This window comes from Apis cerana, linkage group LG13 (genome assembly GCF_029169275.1).
Source record: "Apis cerana isolate GH-2021 linkage group LG13, AcerK_1.0, whole genome shotgun sequence".
Classification (NCBI taxonomy): Eukaryota; Metazoa; Arthropoda; class Insecta; order Hymenoptera; family Apidae; genus Apis; species Apis cerana.
This window is the reverse complement of record NC_083864.1, coordinates 8,725,214-8,747,352: the sequence shown is the minus strand read 5'-3', so window position 1 is coordinate 8,747,352 and position 22,139 is coordinate 8,725,214. Positions and strand designations below refer to the sequence as shown.

The following is a 22,139-nucleotide window of genomic DNA, read 5'->3' as shown; positions in this document are numbered from 1 at the left end:
TCAATATTTTTTAATTTATACATTAAACATATATATATTTTCATAAATTGTATATAAAAATTTAACGAAGAACATGAAATGAATTAAAAATATGTATTATGGATAAAAAATACAATTGTTTTAAAAATTATTAAATTCTATAATTAAACAAAAAATCAAACAAAAATTATTAAAGGTAAATTTATATTTTAATTATAAATAAATTAATTTAAAAATGTTGTTGAAAATTGCAGACATCAAAATATTTCAATATTAGATAATCTTATCTAATTATTTAAAACATTGTAATAATAGAATCTATCAATTTTGTCCAATATATAACGTAAATTCAATAAATATAAATTATGATCAAATTAAATAAATAAAAAATAAAATTATTTTCTATAAAAAAAATTTACAAGAAGTTATTTTATTTAAATTTTGTAAAATATTTCGAAATGTAGTTATGTAATTGTGATAGCATTATATAGGACTTCTATTAAATCAAAAAGTTCCTAAAAATGCGGCGTCTGCTAAAGCACTGACAGTGTTTTGTTATAAAAAAAAAAACGTAATTTAATCTAATTTGTTGAAAGATTTTTATTATCGTTTCTACGAAATGGACTTATTAATGATACTTCCTGATATTTGTATGATAACTATCTATTTCCATTAAAATCATAGCTATTTATAAAGATCAATCATGTTATGGATATTGTATAACCTATGTAATGTATTTATCTAATTGTTGTTAAAAATTGGAAATATATTTGATTAAATGATGAGAGATGCGTACCAAAGGCCTGCTATTGTTGCTTATGTGCATAGCAGGGAGCAGCATCGTTTTTATTGCTTTCAGCAATCAACGACCTTCCATTCAAACTTTGGTTACAGAGACACACAAGCAATTACGAAACTTCCAAGTAATTATTTCTATAACAATTCACTTCTAATTTCTATTTCTAATAAATATTATTTATAATATATATATTATAAATATATTATAAATGATTATTAATTTTTCATTTTAATTTTTACAGGAAAATTTAAAAGATGTTGAAGAAAAGCGTTTAGTAACAGATTCCAAGTATCTTGCAATGCTTGGTCTTGATGGACAAGCAAGCACAACACCTTTTAGTCTTAAATCTCAAAATGTGACTGTTGTTTCTCTTATTAGGCCTGGAAATGAACAACATATTTATGGTTTTGTGAGAAATATCAGTCATTTTTTGCCAAATAACAGTATTGTCATTTATAGCGTTGGATTAAATGACGATTCTTTGCAAAGTATTAGAACAGCTTGTAATTCTACGAAATGTAATGTGATTCATTTCGATATAAGTCTATTTCCAACTCATGTTGAGGATGATAGATTACATGTTTATAGATCTTTAGTTATTCAAGTAACTATATTTTTATAAATACTTAAATACATAATAATTAAAAATAAAAATTTATACTACTTAATTTTTTTTATGTGTTACAGACAGCTTTAAATACTTTAGGAAATATACTATATATGGATTCAAATGTGCGTTTAAATTCTTCAGATATTTCAAAGTATTTTTTACCAAAATCTGGAATTTTAACTTGGCCTACAAGGCATGCAATTAGTTCTTTAACGCACCCAAAGATGTATGAATATTTTCACGTGTCTGCAGAAAGTTTCTTTTTTCTTCCATTAATAAGAGCATCGCATTTAGTAATTAGAAATATCAAAGAAATTAGAGAAAAAGTAATGTTGCCATGGATTCAATGTACACTGACAAGAGATTGTATTTGTCCTATTGGTATATATGTCAAAAATAATTTTTGTATATTAAAAACTTGTGCATTGAAATAATTGATTTTAACATGTAAATAATTTGAATTTATTATTATAGGAGCTCAATCAGCAGGATGCCGATTTAATAAGAAACCACAATACCGATATTCCGGTTGTCATGCGTATGACGCTTCTGCATTGAATATCGTTCTTGGATTGCACTTTAATTTTGACGACACATACTATGTACATCAAGAACGAGAAACGTACTTTAATAAAATAGAACCTGAAGAAATTACGGAAGAGTATGAAATGATTACAAAACAAAACAATGTAACTGAGTCAAATTTAAGAAATATCATATCAAATGAACGCTAATTTCTTGAAGATCGTGATTAATTTAAAAAAAAGATAATTAAGTGATATGTCGATCAAGCACAAGTAATATAAGGATACATAATAAGTTAAGAAACAAATAAAGACTTTAGTGAACATAAACTATATTTGTGTATCATTACCTTCAAAAAATAATTCAGCTTTCGCACTTTGTTTCTAACTTCTGAATTATTTTTGAAAGTAAGTTAAAACATAAAATTAACAAATATTAAAAAAAAATTTTTATTTGTTATGTTTTCTTTTTTAAATTTGATTATCATTTTTATTTGAAAGCAAATGAAATTAAATATAGATGTAATTAAATCCGTATATAATATATCGAAAAGCATCGAGTGTGATCTGTTTTTCTTGTTGGTCGATTACTAGAATAATCTACGGTATCAATCAAGACACTAACGAATCTCAATTAGTGTCATCAGGAATCGCTTAATGGAAGGTGTTCCTCTTGATTAAAGGTGGCACCTCCGTCAAACTCGAAATCGTAACGCGATACCCCACGAACATATTTTGTATTAATTTATATGGTAAATTTCACGTTGAAGTATACAGTCGCTAACAGGGGATTCGTCATTGTTTGTATAAACGAAAAGTACAACATCGCGCGCGGAACATGGACGAATATGCGTACGTGAGTTCCATCGGGACTCCTAAGGATTAATCGTAAGACACCACCGGAAGCCAACGATATGTGACGAGTTGTTAAATTTCGATATACTTTTGTCTGTTGTAACCTTCATCGCATATTGCCTGATCAGGATTTAAGGTCACTTGACGATGTTTGAAAGCGACATTGACAACTGGTATGATTGGAAGAAAGATGATGATGTTGTTAATGAGATACACGCCGTAAAAAATGCCGAGACTATAAACGGTGTATGTATGATAAATTCCGATCGTTCGAAAAATTTCATGCCTAATGATGGCCAAGGAAAAACCTCTCGAAGCAACGGGATGATTCGCTGTGGTGCAATTCCTACTAGTTCCAGATCTGGTACCGAAGTTCGATTCATCAATCCGGCAATTTATGCAGAGACCTTAAATAACGAGGATGTAGAACACGAGGTTGAAATTCAAGTGAGAGTCAATTCGAAAAACGATGGACGGCACGTACCTAATTGCGGTGATTCCGCGGAAATGAACGATATGATGTCCACGCTGTCTATTAACAATGGTCTGGCCACTTCGTTTATGAATCATGCCGGTGATCAAGGTTCAGCTCAAGAAACGTATCGTTGTTATTCCTTAAATTCACCGACCACATCCGCATCCTTACAGTCCGATATCGCTCGTTCCAAGTCTGTGACTTCATATACACCTTTAAATCGAATCGAGAGACGATGTAGGATTCCTGATGAAGCGGACGATAAGTACGAACTTCGGCAAGTCGAATCGGAAGTGCAAAGGTATTTTAATAATCTCATCAATTAAACGAATATTGATGTATTTCAATTATTTCCTTTAATTATTTTTTCTATGGGATTTTTTAGAAGTTTCACTCGATATTTAACAATGTTGAAGAATAATATATCAAATTTTGAGACCAACAAAATATCGTTTCTCGTCATGTAGATACACATTTAATGGACATAGGATCGTACAAGTTTCTACCTCATCGGTATCCAGTATCAGAATATCGGAGAAAAAATCGAACGAATCGTATCTTGCCAAGAAGATCACTTACAGCGAGTGGATACGAAGAAAGCAAGAAATGGCGCGGCGAAAAAAGGAGGAGGAAGAACAGGCTCAGAGACAGAAGCAAATAGAGGCGGAAAAACTGGCTCGTGAAAAGGAAGAAAGAGAATTCCGAGAGAAAGAAAATTTCTTAAAATGGTCCGAGAAGAAGAAAAAAGAAGAGGAGAAGAAGAAGGCTGTTATTGAGAAAGAATTGACGTTACAAAAACAACTAAAAGAGGTCGAGGATAAAGCTGCTGTTGTGAAAACTCTATATCTTCGTCAATGGGCACGTAAAAAGAAGGAAGAAGAAAAAGGTAAAAGAAATATTTTTCAATTAATTTTCGATTATTTTTCATTTTATCCTCGGATAATTCCTCTTATCTCTGATGTTCGTCTGTAGCACGTCAAAAAAAAGAGGAAATGAAACGAAAACAACTCGAAGAAGAGAGGAAAAAGAGATTAGAGGAGAGCACGAAAGCTTATGAAAATTGGCGCAAGATGGCGAAGAATAAACCGAAGCCTGCCACGCAAGGACTTTTACGTTAGTTGTTTTTATTTTCTTACATAAAAAATTATAATTTAACGATAAAAATTTACTTGAGATTATAAATTTCCACTTACTATTAGCTCATCAAAAAGCTAAACCAGCATACGTGAATCCTACGCCATGGCAGCGAATCATCGACGACACCGAGGACGTCGAGGAAGATGCATTCAATGTTGGTAGAAAAACACAGAGTCAGCTGAAGATTAGCAGTAAGAGAAATGCAACATCTTTTCAGTGATTAAAATCGTCGTATAATTGGAACTTGGGAAATTTGTATGGTTTGAAGAATGATCATATGGTTAAATACTTCTATTGCCTCGAAGTAAAATAGAATTATAGAGAAGTAATGGACGAAACAAAGAATATCATTATACTTACTTTGGATCGCAGATTCGTGTACGTTCGTAGGATATCCTTGTGCAGGATATACCGTACAATTGGAATGATATTACACGCATTACGGCATAGTAGATATTCTGATAAAAAATAATTATATTTTCTAGCAAATATTCTTTGATACATACACATTTTCACGTTCGTCTTCTATGATGAATATTAACAATGAATATTAACATATATCTGAAGCTAATCGCGAACAGCGTTCTTCGACCAATATTTAGATGCATTAAGACAACGAAGGAGAAAATTATCTCCTTTACCTTCATTTTTATCTACTCGAAGATTTGTAGATAGTAAAAAAAAAAAGAAAAAAAGAAAAAATATGGAAGCAAAATAAGGAGAACTTGCGTGATGATAATTAAAAGAAATGTATACGGAAAAACTGAATATTTTTATTATTTGTATTATTAATACTGTAATGTATATTACATGACGTAGATTCATTATATAATCGTAATTTTTACACGGGATCAGGAGAGTGCTTCTATTCATTCGTTACATTAGACATACCTTGAGAAAAAGAATATCAAAGATTGATCAAATAGAATAATTCCAATACACAAGAGGACATAGAAAGTGGCACATATAATTATTTTATCTTCTGCTGAATATACACTTTATTCTTTCTCAATGTATGTCATATTTCATACACACAAATATTTAAAGGTGTAAGTGAACAATTACACGGTGATTAGCATCGTCCAATGGATCTATTTGATCATACTTTCTTCTTCTTCTTGAAGTCTCTCTATATCTGATTTGTTCATGAAATAATAGGAAGGTTGCCGTGATTTCTAAAATTTCAAAATATTATAGATTATTATTATTGAATTGTTAGCTACTTGTCAGAATATAAAAATTTCTTACTAAATCCTTCACTATACGTTTTGCACCCGCTTTGATAAGAATATTACTTAATTCTTCAACAGTTAGTAAACCCATTGCATAATGTAAAGCTGTTCTTTCCAACTGAAATGGAGTGTCAAAAATCTTACATCTTTTTTTTTTTTTTTTTTACAACTGAATCGAAAATAAATGATTTATTAAATTAATTTTTACATTGTCACCGATACGTAAAGTTTCCGGATACGTTCTCGCAATGTATTGGACCAGTTCTATATTTTCACGAAGTACTGCAATGTGAAGGGCGCATCTACTCATTGAATTCTTTCCCATTGCCAATAGTTTCCCTCCACCATTATTTTTATTTAATAATTCCTTCACTTTTGCTACATTGCCTGTTCTGATTTCATGATGCACTTCTTCGCGTTGCGTCTATGAAAAAATAATATTTTTTAGATATATTAATTTTCGATATTTCTTAAAAATATAATAAAATTTTCTATTTTACCACATAATTTGGAATAGATTGTAAAAATTGTACAGTTGCTTCTCGTTCTCGTTCCGCAGCAATATTTACAATATTCACGCCTTCATCTTCTACATCCAAAATATGATCGTATCCTTCTAATAATAATTCTACTAATTTTTCTGTTTCACCTATACAAACGTTACAAGTTACATAACACTTATCACATAATCCTTTTGATTCGAATTTCTTTTTTTTTTCTTTTTTTATGATTTATATTAAAAAGAATTTTTTGGATTTATCTATAGTATTTTCTAAAATTTTTCTAAAATTAAATCTTGCTAACCTCTTGCTGCTAAATAAGCCACGTAACGATCAATTTCGTCGATATTTTCTCTAATATTTGCCAATTCAGCTACATCTCTAGCCGTCCTGTACAATTCGTCTCTGAAGCCAACGTTAACTTGACTTTCTTGAAGTAGATGGAACAAGCCGTCCTTTGGATAAGATCTAATGGCAGCGAAATGAATAACGCTTTGTCCATGCTCATCCTGAATTCATTTCATTAATTATATATTGATATCTTTAATATTATACACTAGTTACTAATTAAAATCGTACTCTATTAGGATTGCTAAAAGCTGATTCTGGTACATCGGAACCCGGACTTTGTGGATAACCAGCATCCTCATCTCCATTCTCATTTTCGATATTCTCTATGTTTCCTTCGGGACGATCAGGAATGATCAATACATTAGGTTCCTGAAGATATACGCGTATTCATATTTATTGTTTCAAAATTATATTTAAAATTTTGTTTACCTGTTCCTGCGGGCTGCTCTTGCTTTTATTGGCAAAATTGTACAAATAAGTAGCCAGATAAGTAACTGGATCTTTTGGACGATTATTGGCGACTTCTGTCAGACCTCTGATCAATGGATCACCGAGTGCTATAGAAATTTTATATTTTTAAATCACTTTTATCAAATTAATGAAATTTTTGTTCAATCATTCATTTAAAATAGTCTTACACGATGCTAAGTAGCGACCCTCTTCTTCTCGAAATATCGATATGTCCACTTTGTCGTCTGAAATATGAATTTTTATTGTTATCAAACGAATAGATAAAATACTTAGAAATTACCTATTGCACTTATTTTATATAACGATTATTTCTATTTCTTTTCACTTATATCAATACAAGTGCAATACGTTTATGTCTTAATTATTCTTTGTTTTTCGAAAACGATAAAAAAGCAAATCTTCCATAAACAAAAGGTGCATCACGAACACAAGGTGCATCACTCCACTCTGAAATTCGTGTTGCACGTATAAATCGCAAACAAATTTACAGCGTATAAATATAAAATTGAAATATGTAAAAGCACGTTTACACAAAATTGCGAGAATTTAACAATAAAAAAAAAATCACATTTGATAAAAGTGAGAGGTGAGGGATTTCGTTTATGTATAATCATTTACGTACAATATACGTATAAAATATACAATTTATCTTAAAATTGAGTATTGGAAAGACATCGAGTTGGAAAGACATGTGCTACGCCATTTCTGTTTCGTGTGAACATCGAACTCGTGCATGACACATAAACAAGCTTTTAAATTTCCCCCATTTCCTATTTTTTTTCTTCCAATCTTCTAGAACATTTTAAATCTCTGTAAATTTCCGTTCCAGGTACATATACACATTTTCACGTAAGCATGGTGTCGTGCGACAACATGTCAAAGCATACTGTTCATGTACCAATAACTGTTCGTTCTACTAACCTAATGATTAATCCAGTTGTTCCTCTAGTAGTTAATCATTTAAGTCTATCATATCATTCGTCGCACGAGAAATAGAATAACGTTCACACACATCTTTCCAACGTCTCTCTTGTCTCTTTCATTCTCAACATACGCTAACATATCTCCCCTATATATTTCCTCAGTCTGATGGGAGATAATTTGACAGTCAAACGTGTTGGCTCGTGAATTATCACAGAAGGATTCCATGTATAAGCGTATATATTGTTCCGTTTTTAATTTTATAAAAAAAAAAAAAGAAAGAAAAAAGAAGGAAAAGAAGGAGAAGAAGATACAAATATAATACAAAGAGTTGATGAAAAATAAAGACTTTCGTTTATCGGTTGATCGGTTTCCTCCCTCTCAATTCTGTAAACGCTGTTTAACGCTGTTTCGTTTACGAAAAAGGCCCGCGATCAAGGTGGCAATTTTCAACGAATTATTTATCGACAATTCCTTCTCCAACGCTAGAACATTGAGCACGGCCCTCGAGAAATCTTGAAGGGTCTGTAATTCGGTGATGCTCAACGACTGTTGATTACCGATTCGTACCGTATCCCTTTTCACCGTCTCCCGTATACTTAGCCCTCGAACGACGCACAGATGCTTCAAATGATCAAATTCCTTCGACAATTCGGGGAATTTGATTATCACGTTAAATCTAATAGTATTGCCAATTGCGTAGGGACGTGCACTTAGGAATCCGAGCTTTTTGTCCCTTTTGAATTTCAATTTCGAATCGAACACCATGATCAATTTCGCCATTCTCGCGTAGGCATGGCCGATCAAGCCAGGTCTAGTGTCACTTGTCCGAGAAACGATCCTCAAGTGATCCTGAACATTGACCCAAATAGCCAGGTCGCCGGCAGAAGCCACGTACACTCCTCGACCGTAAGGCCAGTGCTTCCCGTGAAGACGTTTATCGTCGTGGAGCTCGAAGTCGGTGATCGGCAAAAGTAGGCCAGCTGCAGCCAGCTGGGCTCTGATGGGACTCGGCTGGTCCAGAATCTCATTCAGGGTGAAGTAAGATCCGGCCTCGTCCTCGCTGCTACCCTCTGCTATCATCGTCGAGACCTCTTGGCTCATCAGTTGATTGGTGATCTCTTGTTCCACCTCTTCGAGCTGGTTCACAGTCAGTGTCAACGGAAGAGTATAATTCTCCAGATTTCTGCAACACTCTATCACGCCAGCTTGAACATATTTGGCCAAAGGATCGAGATCGTACGCATCGATCGAGGACACAGTCACTTCGTCCAGTGTATCGTAACTCTCTTCGCCCTCCTCGTCCTCGTAGAAGAATCTCGGAAGAGGATGATCGGGCAGATCACCGCTGGCTGTCACGCAATGTACGTCTCTGATCAAAGGGTCGAAGAACTCGGCGAACACGATGTAACTCTCGTAATCCGGCGCGACCACGGACAACGACTCGTCCTCGTCCGCGATATTGCTGATCACGGAATAAGCGCTGCTCGCGTTGCTGTTGTAATTACCGTATTTCTTAAAAGCAGGCCAGATCACATCAAAGAGATTGTGGTCCATGCGTGTCACACGGTGCTTGATACGATCGAATGTAGGCCGTTTCAGGCAACGACCGATCAATGTACCGGAGTTCCCAGCCGATTTTGGTGTCATACCGTGTCTCGCGCCGATCAGAAGACGGAAACACCTCTCCAGGGTAGCTAGGGTCTCTGGTTCGTTTAAGTCTCGGCGCGAGGAATAGAGGTCGCCTCCAGAAACTTCGTTTTTCGGCCACGAGAGTGCACGCCAGAGCGAGGATGTCCAGGTGGAAACAGCCGCGGAGATAAATTAATGAGGAAATTTTTCAACAGGATGGATCATTAACAGCAATGGATTCATGCCAATTAATTGATATTGATTTAGTTGATCTTAGAGGATCTTGGAAAATTTTAGAACCTTTTGATTTGGAGCATTTAGTTTCTTACTAAATTGTGATTGCTTGTAGGACAAATATTTCAATTATTATATATTTAGAAAATTATATGAATTTGTGATTAATTAATTATTCGTGATTGATTTGAGACGTATGGTAACACGTATGAGAAAGCAAGGTGATTGAAACGTAACTAAATAAATCAGTGATCAATACCATTAGATAATGAGGTAATGTTCGTAGTTTAGATTTTCTATATTCAGAAGAAAGTACGTATAGTGCCTTAAACGATCGTAGTCAACAGATTCATTAGGAGTGATCGATGGTGCTCGTAAGTGCCTCGTTCGAATGAAATACCTTTGTCCGTCAATATCTCGTCGGCCAACTTCTCATTAGCTCCGAAATCGCGAAGGAGTGATTTGTGAGAGAATTCGGACTGGTCTTGTTTGTAATAATCCGCTTTTTGTCCGAACTATGCGAACAATAATGGTAGAAAAAAAATATATCGACATCAACGAAACGAATGAGAGAATATTACATTATTCAGAATATAATTTTTCGTAAATTTAATCATGTCGATTTCTATTGGGAACAATGGATCAAATTATTATTATCAAGATTGCACTCACGTTGTCTTGAACTAAAGGATTGGCACCCAAGTGAAGTAGGAGGTTATAATAATGACCGTTGTCCGCTAGTGTAGCTGCATAGTGCAAAGGTGTTCGGCCATCGAGATCGATTGCGTGTGCAGTTTCTGGAAACCTGCCTGCTAGATATCTAATGAAAACGTAAAAGATTAAACAAGTCGAATAAAGAAATCGATAATCCACGATTGAACGAAGATAATTCATTTTATTCTTGCTTTTGATCTCCTGTGAAACGTTACGATAGAATTTTTCAATATAATTCCATTGTCATTTCATTGTCTCTCTTTTTATGAAAAATTATTCCAATCAAGTTGTTGTATTTCATAAATATTAATGCATAATTCGATAAAAAAAATTAACATTTATATCGATGAAACGTAGATGTGTTGCGTTTAATTTACCTGATAATAGTAGTGTTTCCAAATATCACTGCAACGTGAAGAGGCGTTGCGCCACGTGGCGATGATTCATCTCTTGCAACTGCAAATTTGCGACGATCTAAGGCGCTTTGTAGATCCCTCAGATTCCCTTCTCGCGCTGCCATATGCACAGCATGAATTTTCCCCTATAACGATTGATAGACGATACTTATCACATGTTATTTGAGGGAAAAATCGATTATTTACTTCATTAATCTTCAATAAATTTATCTAATGCAAAATTTATTACACCAGAAACCAGACAAGCCATAAATAACCTATATTTACAAGCTATCTCATGAATGAACAAGTTAAAAAACCGGTTTGTATCGAATTATTCTTGCTTCTAATAAGATATATATATATATCTTAAACATGTTTATAAAAACGAAACGAGGCGAGCAATATTTTTTTATATTACCATGTACGAAGGGACACGATCGATGAACGTCTGCAGCTCGGCATTCCCTGAATGCCTACCAACCAATCTTCTACCTTCGCCATTGAGCACCAGCGTGGCTAATTGCTCCATGTTGCCGGTCTCCAGCAGCTTCTCGATTTCCGGATCGGCCGTCATCGTGCCCTCGTTCAAGTCTGCTTCCGGAAGCTCCTCGTGTTCGCCGACGATCACCTGCTGATCATTTCCAAGTGCAAAACCATGCGCACGAACGTCACAACCCGACGATCGATACAGGAAAATATTAATCTCACGTGACAATCTAGATACGGTAAATCGATAATTCTCGCCTACTTTGCGTTTCGTCGTGCGTGTGCACGCTTTAGTGTGAAACGCGATCGAAACTACTTTGTTTCTTTGACACTGTGTTTTTTCACACAAGTTTATCTTGGAAAAGTATTAATGGTAGTGGAGCAATAAAATTTTCAATTCGTTTCAATTCGTTTTTTGTTACGTGAATCATATTAATTATTATATTTTAAAAATAGGTTTTGGTTTTTTATATTAATTTCCATAGAATGGAAATTTTAATGGTTTGATTATTTTGTATTTGTAGAATGGAAATGTATATATTAATAATATATAAAAAAAAGTGATGTTAGATAGGATAGAAAAGTAAAATTCTATTGGGAATACTTTTACATTTAAATAATATATATTATAAGATAATATCTTGAACAGCGAATAATGGCGTGACAATTTTATTAAAATAAAAAAGATCTTTTTTTTTAAAGTAGAAAGAATATTTTATAAAATACATATTTTATGAATATGTATATTTCATAAATTTATTAAAAAGATTCGATATTAAAACAATGGAAAACGATTTGTATATCTTTTACTGTGTCAAATAAAATTAATAAAAAAAACAAAAAAATAAATTAATGGGTCTGTGCATAAGTTATAAGAGAAGTTCCTTGTTCAGTCATTTATTTATTATTATATATTTGTGCGTGACAAAGAACATACTGTATAATAATCTCCATATCGATCATTTCTTATTTTCAATATACATGATATACTCTAATTATATCCTGTCATCTACAATCGCAAATGTAAATTACTCGTTATATACCTACAAGCTGGCTGACTAAACATGAACAAACAATCAAAAGAGTCAATTATATTTTTCATCTTTAATAATCTTTCACTTATATAATTAACTAAATTTGAAGTTGAAGTTCGTTTAAATTATAATATTACTTATTTCATATCTTACTTCTCGATACGAAGGCTGATGATGTAATTTTTTTTGTGCTAACAAATTGGTAAAAATTTTTGACTCGTCTAATGTTATGATGACTATTTTTATGATGACTGTACCTGGTCTTCCTCGTTTCCGGGATCATCGACACCAGAATCACCGGTACTGGGCTCTTTTCTTTCTTCTTGCTCCGTCTTATTCTCCTCCTCCTGTTCGTTGCCCTCTTCCTCTTTCTGCGATTCCTCTGCTTCCTCTTTATCCTCTTCGGCTTTATCCTCACCTTCCGGTTCCTCCCCTTTCTCCTCCTCACCTTCGTTCTCCGACTTCTCCGGATTCTCCTCCGTTTCTTGCATCTCTGCACCTGTCACCACGTCGTCATCCGACGACTTCTCTTCCGTTTCTTCGACCTTTGCTTCCTGCTCCTCGTTATCTTCCTCCGTGGTTTCTGGCTCTGGATTCTCCGCCGCCTCTACTTCTTCCGTTTCTTCCATCTTCTCTGCGTTTTCCACATCTTCCCCGTTTTCCGCATCTTCCGCATCTTCTTCGTTTTTGGTATCCTCCGGATTTTCAACAGATTCCGCGTTTTCCCCGTTCTTTGCATCCTCCGCGTCTTCCGCGTTTTCCTCTTCGTCTTTTTGATCTTCCTCCACATTTTTTATCTGCTCAATAAAACGATAAAAACATCTGATTCTTTAAAAATTCTTTGTTCAATCTGAATGTTTTTTGTTTTTAGGAAATTAATTCAAGAAATTTTCGAGTAAAGTAAATTTCACCATTGAAAGAAATTATTATAACAATATTAAAATTACCTGTTCCATGGATCTGCTGAGATTTTTCGGTGCTGATTCCGCGCTGCCAAATGCACTATCGATATCCGCACTGCTAACCTTCTTCATTCCTCTAAGTATAAATTCCTCCGCGTCCAAAATCCTCCAGTCCCAATGTTTAGGATACGATGTCCCTGCAACTCGAGGCGCTTCCGGTATCACGTTTAACAGTGATTGGTCTATGTCCGATGGTCGATTTTTGTAAAATGCTGGCGCCTTTAATCTCTGGTTACAAAATTTCATCGATAAATTTCGTAATAAAAATTAAATTTCAATTTTACGATAATCATATTTTTATAAATTATCGTAAAATTCATGCATGGAATACTCACGTTATCTAGTTTACTTTCATCAGCTCCGTACTCGACTAACAAATTGTACAAAGTTCCATCATCCTTGGCTGCAGCCGCGTAATGCAATGGAGTCTTTCCGTCATTGTCCTGCGCTTCCACGACGGAAGGGAATTTCGCGAGGATATTTCTTGCGATTTCCGTGTACCTCAAGCCACAAGCCTGTTGATTATCGAATCGTAACATTTAAAGGGAAATAATAAAATTATTACGTTCGTACCTTATGCAAGACGTTCAAACCGTTGCCATCTTTGCCGTAAAGAACGATTGGGGACGTGGCCTCTATTTTATTTTCGAGCTCTTCTAAATCGTTATTTATTACGAATGTGTGAACATCCTTCACGGTACCCTGTAACACAGATATTTTATATCATTGAGAAATATTTTTGAAAATGGGATAGGGAATCGATGAAGAAGAAAGATTGGACAAACCATAATGAAGGGTACAGCTTCTAAAAATCTTTTCACTCGAGGATTGTTGCTGGTCTCCATACGCAATTTGTTCCCATGACCCTCCCACAAAACCTGCTGCAGTTTTCCTATATCTCGATTGTGAATCCATATTCTTATGTTCGAAGGTTTGAAGTCTAAGCCTAAGGAATAATGTTTGGAATAATATTTTAATCTCGAAAATATAATAAAGTGATTTTCAAAATTGATTTGATCGAAAAATTTTTCATATAAATTATCCTTTTTCGAAGGAAAATCGATAATAAGAATATTTTACGTCCTCTTAACATAAACTTATAATTTATAATCGGATGAGCATTCTGTGCATACGTATTTTATATTTTTATTATTTATTTAATTTCGTTTAATTCGAATAAAGAATAACGCTTGATCGATAATCTAATTCAACATATGTTTCAAGGATACAAATTTCATTGAAGATAGTGTGCATGAGTGGCATTTTCAAACGAACTGGAATATTAAATTTCGAAAACAAAAGGTGACACTTTAAAATGTCACTTAAAAATAAGTACAAAAGGAAAATAAGTATCAAAGTATGAGTTTTAATGATATGACCTTTTCCTATTTGAGATATGACTTCATTAAACATTTATAAGTGACAAGATTTGTAAAATGTACATCGCGTGTTGAGGAAACGTGATAAATATTTTAGATACTCGGGGATTTCTTTTAGCAGCAAACATCGATTTCATGTTCAACATTGTTTCCTTATTGAAACTTGGAATCAAAAGCTTATGAGATTTGTAGATTTTCTCTCTTAATATCAATTATCAGGAAACGATAATAATTTATAATACGTCTTTGTTTCTTCTTTTGATCTGTATTAATAAAAGAAATTGAAATTTCTTCTTTTGTAAAATGTGTTGCAATTAAAATAGATATTTATGACATACGTTCAATACTACCAATGAATCATTTATTCTTTTGCGTAACTTTAACTTTAATAACGTCGCTGGGAAAATTAAACGAGATATCTTGTGTTGACATTTTTAACGAAGAGTTACATCGATAATCACGTAATGTCTTTTTTACGTGTTAAAAACACTTAACCGATGTTTAATTGTCGAGTGTTCAATTGTTTCTAAGAAAAAAAAAATAAATAAATAAAACAAAACGGAAAGAAAAAATTAATAATAAAATTTCTGCTTTGATAAATAATCAATGATAATTAATCGTAAAATAGATTAGATTAAAAAATAAACATTTAAACAATATTGTAAGAAATTATAAATAATTAATTTAATTTAGAGGGAAAAATTTGAATTATAATAATTCGATTTAATTAAAATTACATGCGTGCAAGCTTTATCTTTTAATCGATTTAGATTGCGTGTTCTATCGGTGAATTAATAAATTTTTGATAAGTTAACCGAGTGCACGGACCTCGTCACTCACTGACACGTTTGCAGTATTCTTTGTTTCCTTAATAAATAGATCAATCAATGTTGGCAGAAATGTCAGTATACGTTGTACGTATTACACTCACTGTAAAGTTGAATTCATATCATGTAGAATAAATTATTCGCTTGTAACAGGTGGACGTCTATCTATCAAGATCTATCAATTTAATTATAATCTTATATCGTTGGCCTTAATAATTCAACGAGTTGAGTTATTCACGATTCTACGGGACAAGTTCAATGAAGTTATTTATTTCGTCGCAAGTCGAATCATTCGACATTTATAAAATTTCTATAAGATTGATTGCTTTTTACCAAGAAAATTCAATTTCAACTTTGTCGAATCACTTATCGCATTTTCCTCGAACAATTTACCATTCAAAATCTAATGGAGGAATAAAAATTTTTCAGGAAATAGCTCGTTTGTCGATTCTCAAAGGAAATATATTTACAACACGCGATAGCTTGCAATTTTCCTTTATACGTCTTACTACAATTTCACTCTTGAAGATCGAACAAAATGTATTATCGAATGAATCAAAAGTAGAATTAGAAATAGAATTCGCATCGTAATAATTTTCGACGCATTTAATAATTTTTGAAGATTCCTAAATAATTCGTTGATCAATCGAACTAACAATTATGAGAATGTGTCTCATCCTATCGATCGAAACAGTTTTCCTTGCTTTATAAATTTAAGTTTTATTGATTCTTCCCAGTCATTACCGAGAAGAATCCATAGGGTATAAGTCAAGGAATGTATAACCATTAAAAGTGGGAAATGAACGAAGTGAAGTTTTGCAAGGTTGCCACTGATCTATTTTAATTGTTGTTATTCGATAAAACATTAATAAAATAAACTTATTAAAGATTTTTGTTTATGCATAGCTTTGAAAATACATTTTTCTTTATTTACCTTACATTTATCGCGAAATCAATATGAACTCTAAAAAGCATAAAAATAATCGTAATTGCTCACATTCTTTGCCAAAGCTGGTCTTCCGGCGCGACATGTTCTCCACTTCCGGTAGCTCAATTTCCGAGCTATGCTCCAAATAATAAGCCGCAGGATTACCCCTTTTGTCGATGATACTCGCGTCACAATCGTTTTCTATGAGAACATCCCAAATCGCTTCAGGATCCTTACAACAAGCACAGTAATGCAATGCTGTTCTCCCTTCCTAAGAATCAAAATCAAGAAAAATTTCAATTTCAATATTTGAAATCCATAACAAACAACGTAATCTATTAATAAGTCGATCAAATTTTTTATTAATTTATTTTGATTACATCTTTTGAGACGCCTTTTCATCTACGAAACTTAATTGTTAATAAATTCCTATTCAAAGAAACTTAAAACAATATCGAAAATTTACATAATTTCCCAAACTACTATTATTGAAATTAAGAAACGAATCACCGAAAGTTCTTATCCCACATTCATATCCCATATTTTTCGAACTATCGACAGCTTATAATTACGTTGACCATATTGATCAGACGCGAGAATAGAATATTCAAATCTAATATTTACTTAATTTATTGTTCAATTCATAAATGTTCCCATAAACGTTTTCTCGAAATAATTTCACCGAGAGACAGTTGTCCACGATAAAAAGCGCGACATTACAGGGGAATTAATATCCCGGGGGAACAGTGGAGTAAAACGCGAAGTCGGCGACGGTTAAACGGCGAGTAATAAAGGTTGAATCGAGATCAAAGGGGTGGATAAAAGGGGTGAGAAGCTAGCGGTTGGCATATTCAAGGCGCTGCGTGCGCCTGAACGCGAAGCCGGATGGCTGCAGGGAAGAACAGGTGGTTTACACTTTGCCATTACTTTGCCGTGTCACGCGATCCAGAAAAGACGAGCGTCGTTACGAAAAGCTGACTTTTCGATTATTCACCATTTGGATATCTCGGATGAAGCGTAAACATTATCGTCACGACAGCCTTGAGAACGATTTCGTAATAAATGGAGAAGCAAATTAACTTAATTAATTCATCGAGATTCACGTTTTAACGATCGATAGAGTAATTGTAAATGTTGCGAGAATAATTAATGATGATTATTAAAAATAATTTTCTAATGTATCTCTATTTATTTCGAGAAGAAAATAATGTAAAATATAAAGTGGAGAGGATAATTTTATGCAAGAATTATTAATCTCTGTTGAGAATAAAAATTAAATGAAATGAATTAGATCTCATCTCTAAATTAGATCTTATCTTTTTCTTTCTTATGGTTATCTTATTTTATGATTTGTACACAAATATGAATTAAAAGTGTTAAGAAGAGATAGATATTTGAGTATGTAACTTTTAGATATGATAAGAGAAACCCAAAATATTATAGTACTTTGAATTTACTTGAATCATTGACAAATAAAACATCTTTTAAATTGAAAATTATTTAAAAATTTTAAAATATTAATAAAAAAATATATATTTCAAATGTGAAATCACGATAAAAATATTTAAAAATTTTAAAAAACGTGCAATGAAAAAAGTCGAAATCGAAAATTTATATAATTTAATTTATATATTATAGAAATTTATAATAAAAATTACTCTGTCTTTCTGTTGAATGGTAATAGGATAATTTTGCACAAGCCACTCAACGATATCTTGATGATCGTGATATACTGCTTTGTGCAACAAAGGAGTACCAGCTGGATCTTTCGCAATAGCCAATTTCTTTTTAGGCTCTTCGAGTATAAGTTTTTGCGTTTCTGTCAAAGACCCACGTGAAACTGCATCATGTATGTAAGAGATTTTTGTCTGTGAAAAAAAAGAAACAACATATAAAAATTAGATGATTTGATAAAAATTAAATTTAATATAAAACAAAAAAAAATATACGCCACACCAAGTAATTTGGGAGTCCTTTTAGGAAGACTCTAGTTCTAAGATCTGGGGAAATTTCACCCAACAATCGTGCTCCACGTCCTTCTAGGACAACATGTTCCAATTTCTCAAATTCTCCTCGTAGTAGCCAAGACTTTAATATTGTTGCATTCATTTGTATCTGAAAATTAAGTTAATATTATTATAAGTAGTTTTAAAAATTTGAAAAAATTAAATTAAATTTCAATTGTTATAAATTAAAGATTGAAAAATAATTAAATATTGAAACTTGAATTGGAATTTTTGGAAATATTAAATGGAAAATTTGTTAAATAAAATTTCAACAATTTCATAAATTAATGATTGCGTATATATTTATGGAAAATGATTAAATTTTGAAACCTTTTATCTAGAAAGTAATAATCTACCCATTAATACGTGACCATGAATCAATTCTTAAAATGTTCACTATTGATTCTCCATCAAGCTTATCCAATCGAAACTCTGTGTGACCAAGCATATCGAATCACAGATTATTCGACACGATACGATTCGTTTATAAAAATTTTTCACAATGTGTTGTTAACAAATTAATTAGAAATAATTATGAATGAACAATTTTAAGATTCATGAATAAATTACAAATATTATTTTTATATATGGATTTTTATAGAATTTTTTATTAATTTTATATATTTTACATATACGCATTTTTATTTAATAATGTATTCTAATTTTTATATAGAATAATATTTTAAAAAATAGAAATTCTTCTTTATTTTTGTTTAAAATTCCAAAAATTCTTGATTCATATGATGAACAATATATGAATTAATATACATGAATTAAAATTGAGAAAAACTTGTAAAATTTGTATTCTTTTTATTTTTAATAAATATAGATATTAGATATTATATATAGATATAGATTTATTCCATCATCACGATTAATAAGATATAATATTTTAAAGAACAAAAAATTATGAAATGCAAAAACAAAGATTTTCAATAACATAATTTTTCAAAACTACCAAAATATTATTATTTCTTCACGATATATTATATTACATTATATTAAAATTTATTTTTTCAATATATTTTTTCAATATTTTATCTCTCATCAATTAACAAAGAAAAAAAAGTATTTTGTATTATCAAATAAAAGATGAAAAATAAAAGATAAAAATTTCTGACAAAATTTAAAGATTATTGCAGCATTCATAACTTCTTTTACGTTCAATTTTTAATTATTGCTTATAAAATTATTTCCAAAAAAAATATTACTTGTATAAAAAATAATACGTTAAAGTAATTTCGCTTGCAATTTCATTTTTCCTATTACAACTACTCCTAGTTCGTTGGTCGCGTGTAAAGTCAAATGTAATAAAAATATCTAATGTAACGTTATCGTTACAAATTGCATGTTTTATTTGCATTATGAAATTCGCAAGAAAGATAGGTTTCATATATTTTGCTAAGTGGTACATGTGGATGACACATTTACATAAATCAATTCTAAAAAACATCATTTTAACATTTTTTAAAAACAATAAGTACTAATTTTTGCAATATTTCATTCTTTGGACATTTCACTTTAATAATAAATCCAGCCAAGAATTTGATTAATCTTTTAAACACGAATCATGTTTTTGTACCGTTCGTTATTATTTATTAAAATAAAATACAAGGAAATCTCTCGTCTGAACGCGTTAAGTTATCATAAGTAGTTATCACAAGTTATCATATGTTAAGTAATCATAAAGCAAAGTGAAGCCAACTGAAATGAATAATCAAATAATTATCCTGAAAAAATACATTTCTATAATTATAATTATAATTCTCAATAAGAATTCTAATCTAAAAAAGAAAAAAAAAAAAAAAAAAAAAGAGTATACAAAAAAGGATTACAAAGTAAAAGTGCACAGATCAAAACGACAATGTGTGCAAAGACAAATATCTGGCTGTAACCAAAATCGTGAACAAATCGTGTGCATCATGCATTATCATCTTTATTTTTGTCGATCGTTCACCGATGAGTCGAGAAATTACCTGATCGATTTCATAGAATTGTCATGTCGAGATCATATGTTCGCGGCATGGCGCAACACAAGGAAAAAGCTTCACAGTGATACGAAACAGTGAATTGAATCGCGGCGGAGTTAAAAAAGAGAACGTGCGCGATACGAGGAAGCGTCGCGAATGAAGTCGATTCAGGGCGTCGCGACGCCACCTGTGAACACGTTTCCATAGAATTCACCGAGGGTCATCGAGACTGGACATTCGCTGGATGGTATTGGAAAAAAATAACGAGGAAGTGGAACGCTATTTTTTTTTCTTTCTTTTTTTTTTCTTCGCGAAGACGATAATGATGTAATACGTAATTAGATTATAATTAGACAGAGTTTCAGGAAAAAGATTTTAAGTTGAAAAGATGACAAATAAGAAGAAAATTTGTATTGGTTAATTTATGGAATATAAATAATGAAAATATAGTCGATTCGTTAATCGTAGATTGAAAAATTCAGAAGAAAAATTTATAAAGGATGTTTTCGAAGATCGTAACATATTTCTTGTATATGAATATTTCATCTTATTCAATCTGCCGAACATATTTGATCCTCTTTATATCTATTTATTTTATTATTAATTTGTATGTTTTCCTCTTTTAAATCTAGTGAATCCCCTTATTTAATTCATCAAATAATTAATAGCTAAAGAAAATAAAACGGTGATCCTTGAATACCCGTCACTCCGGTTGATAAAACTGAACAAGGCCAACAACTTGTTTGGTGATTCCCCCTCGAGTCGAATTATTTTTAAAAATCGAAGACTTGTAAATTCGATAATTCTTAATCGTTTCAATTGCAAAAACCATTACGCAGAATGTAAAAATCATTATGTAAAAATTCTTTTATAAAAAAGAAGATAAACTCTGAAAGAAGAAAATAATTCAATATCTATAAATTGTATAATTAAACAAACTGATTTATATTTAAGCTTTATATAAAACTTGTTTTATAAATATTTATCAATCGTGTTTGTCGAATTACGATTCTCTTTAATAAAAAAAAAAAAATAAAAGAACGGGACGCGTATTTTTTATTTATCAACCTTTCAATCTGTCTTGGAACGATCCAAATTTAACGATTATCGATTATAACATTCAAGATAAATTTAATGTTTTGTCCATTTCCTTGTCGTTTACCTCGTTTACTTATTTAGCTTGCAACTCGACCAGAATCGATTCTCTGGAGCAATGACATATCGATTATGTATGTTACACGAATCTTATCCAGTAACTATTGATAAGATATGAGAGATTATTAAATAAATGTGATTATCTAAGAAAATATTTACTTATTAATTAACAAATATCGAAGTTTCATTCGATTTCGAAATACTATTAAACAATTTCTTTCACATCGCATTAATAAATTAACAATTTCACAGGAAAATAATACAGAGTAGCGTGGATAATATGATGCGAAAAAAAGATGAAATTGCGAAAAATATATTTTAACAAATCATGTCAACAAACCATTTTTATATCTTCTGGATTACGTCATTTTGATGAAAATATCTGCAACCAAACTCTTGTGCAAGTGATCTTTTAACGAGAACTATTTTCAACGGTTTATCACTTACATTTCACTGTAATAATGAATATTTGTTATGAGAAAAACTTTCACGATAAAACGCATACGAATGCTAAAGTGTCTGTTGGTCGACTAGCCAGAAGTTTTCCACGTGTCCCAGTC

General features: G+C 31.9%; 4 protein-coding genes across 7 annotated transcripts; 2 read left to right on the top strand and 2 right to left on the bottom strand.

Moving 5' to 3' along the window:
- Positions 1 to 108: 108 nt before the first annotated feature.
- On the top strand, positions 109 to 2,242 carry LOC108003978 (uncharacterized). The gene is made up of 4 exons (XM_017066578.3): positions 109 to 902; positions 1,020 to 1,382; positions 1,466 to 1,769; positions 1,863 to 2,242. Exons 1-4 carry the CDS (start codon positions 768 to 770, stop codon positions 2,120 to 2,122), a joined length of 1,062 nt encoding a protein of 353 aa, XP_016922067.1. The 5' UTR covers positions 109 to 767; the 3' UTR covers positions 2,123 to 2,242.
- An 11-nt stretch (positions 2,243 to 2,253) lies between these two features.
- LOC108004035 (inner centromere protein) lies at positions 2,254 to 5,812 on the top strand. Its single transcript, XM_017066678.3, has 4 exons — positions 2,254 to 3,543; positions 3,710 to 4,128; positions 4,215 to 4,355; positions 4,442 to 5,812. Exons 1-4 carry the CDS (start codon positions 2,915 to 2,917, stop codon positions 4,597 to 4,599), a joined length of 1,347 nt encoding a protein of 448 aa, XP_016922167.1. The 5' UTR covers positions 2,254 to 2,914; the 3' UTR covers positions 4,600 to 5,812.
- On the bottom strand, positions 5,133 to 7,827 carry LOC114576757 (uncharacterized). The gene is made up of 9 exons (XM_062084000.1): positions 7,821 to 7,827; positions 7,101 to 7,157; positions 6,892 to 7,019; positions 6,691 to 6,843; positions 6,416 to 6,620; positions 6,112 to 6,260; positions 5,820 to 6,035; positions 5,628 to 5,729; positions 5,133 to 5,554 (listed from the first exon to the last, which is right to left on the bottom strand). The coding sequence occupies exons 1-9, from the start codon at positions 7,825 to 7,827 to the stop codon at positions 5,471 to 5,473; spliced, it is 1,101 nt and encodes a 366-aa protein (XP_061939984.1). The 3' UTR covers positions 5,133 to 5,470.
- On the bottom strand, positions 6,928 to 22,120 carry LOC108004033 (uncharacterized). 4 transcript variants are annotated; one of them, XM_062084077.1, is made up of 16 exons: positions 21,920 to 22,120; positions 18,405 to 18,563; positions 18,107 to 18,316; positions 16,518 to 16,719; positions 14,100 to 14,260; positions 13,888 to 14,016; positions 13,650 to 13,829; positions 13,300 to 13,542; positions 12,610 to 13,149; positions 11,251 to 11,463; positions 10,812 to 10,975; positions 10,393 to 10,540; positions 10,121 to 10,235; positions 7,855 to 9,608; positions 7,101 to 7,157; positions 6,942 to 7,019 (listed from the first exon to the last, which is right to left on the bottom strand). In XM_062084077.1, the coding sequence occupies exons 1-14, from the start codon at positions 21,920 to 21,922 to the stop codon at positions 8,236 to 8,238; spliced, it is 3,840 nt and encodes a 1,279-aa protein (XP_061940061.1). In that variant the 5' UTR covers positions 21,923 to 22,120; the 3' UTR covers positions 6,942 to 7,019; positions 7,101 to 7,157; positions 7,855 to 8,235. The 4 variants fall into 4 exon arrangements, with proteins under 4 accessions (XP_028525650.2, XP_061940061.1, XP_061940060.1 ...); XM_062084076.1 differs by having other exon boundaries at positions 6,944 to 7,019; positions 7,556 to 9,608; XM_062084078.1 differs by having other exon boundaries at positions 6,944 to 7,019; positions 7,556 to 9,608; positions 11,251 to 11,460.
- Positions 22,121 to 22,139: the final 19 nt, after the last annotated feature.

Excerpts from the sequence above, each read along its gene's own strand:
- LOC108003978 (XM_017066578.3), top strand. The coding sequence starts at position 768 with ATGCGTACCAAAGGCCTGCTATTGTTGCTTATGTGCATAGCAGGGAGC. Across the intron at positions 903-1,019 it reads AGCAATTACGAAACTTCCAA|GAAAATTTAAAAGATGTTGA; the intron begins GTAATTATTTCT and ends TAATTTTTACAG. Across the intron at positions 1,770-1,862 it reads AGATTGTATTTGTCCTATTG|GAGCTCAATCAGCAGGATGC; the intron begins GTATATATGTCA and ends TTATTATTATAG.
- LOC108004035 (XM_017066678.3), top strand. The coding sequence starts at position 2,915 with ATGTTTGAAAGCGACATTGACAACTGGTATGATTGGAAGAAAGATGAT. Across the intron at positions 3,544-3,709 it reads GTCGAATCGGAAGTGCAAAG|ATACACATTTAATGGACATA; the intron begins GTATTTTAATAA and ends CTCGTCATGTAG. Across the intron at positions 4,129-4,214 it reads AAAGAAGGAAGAAGAAAAAG|CACGTCAAAAAAAAGAGGAA; the intron begins GTAAAAGAAATA and ends GTTCGTCTGTAG.
- LOC114576757 (XM_062084000.1), bottom strand. Across the intron at positions 6,261-6,415 it reads GGCTTATTTAGCAGCAAGAG|GTGAAACAGAAAAATTAGTA; the intron begins GTTAGCAAGATT and ends ACGTTTGTATAG. Across the intron at positions 5,555-5,627 it reads AACGTATAGTGAAGGATTTA|AAATCACGGCAACCTTCCTA; the intron begins GTAAGAAATTTT and ends TTGAAATTTTAG.
- LOC108004033 (XM_028669849.2), bottom strand. Across the intron at positions 13,543-13,649 it reads ATGAAAGTAAACTAGATAAC|AGATTAAAGGCGCCAGCATT; the intron begins GTGAGTATTCCA and ends TTTTGTAACCAG. Across the intron at positions 10,541-10,811 it reads GGAAACACTACTATTATCAG|ATATCTAGCAGGCAGGTTTC; the intron begins GTAAATTAAACG and ends CGTTTTCATTAG.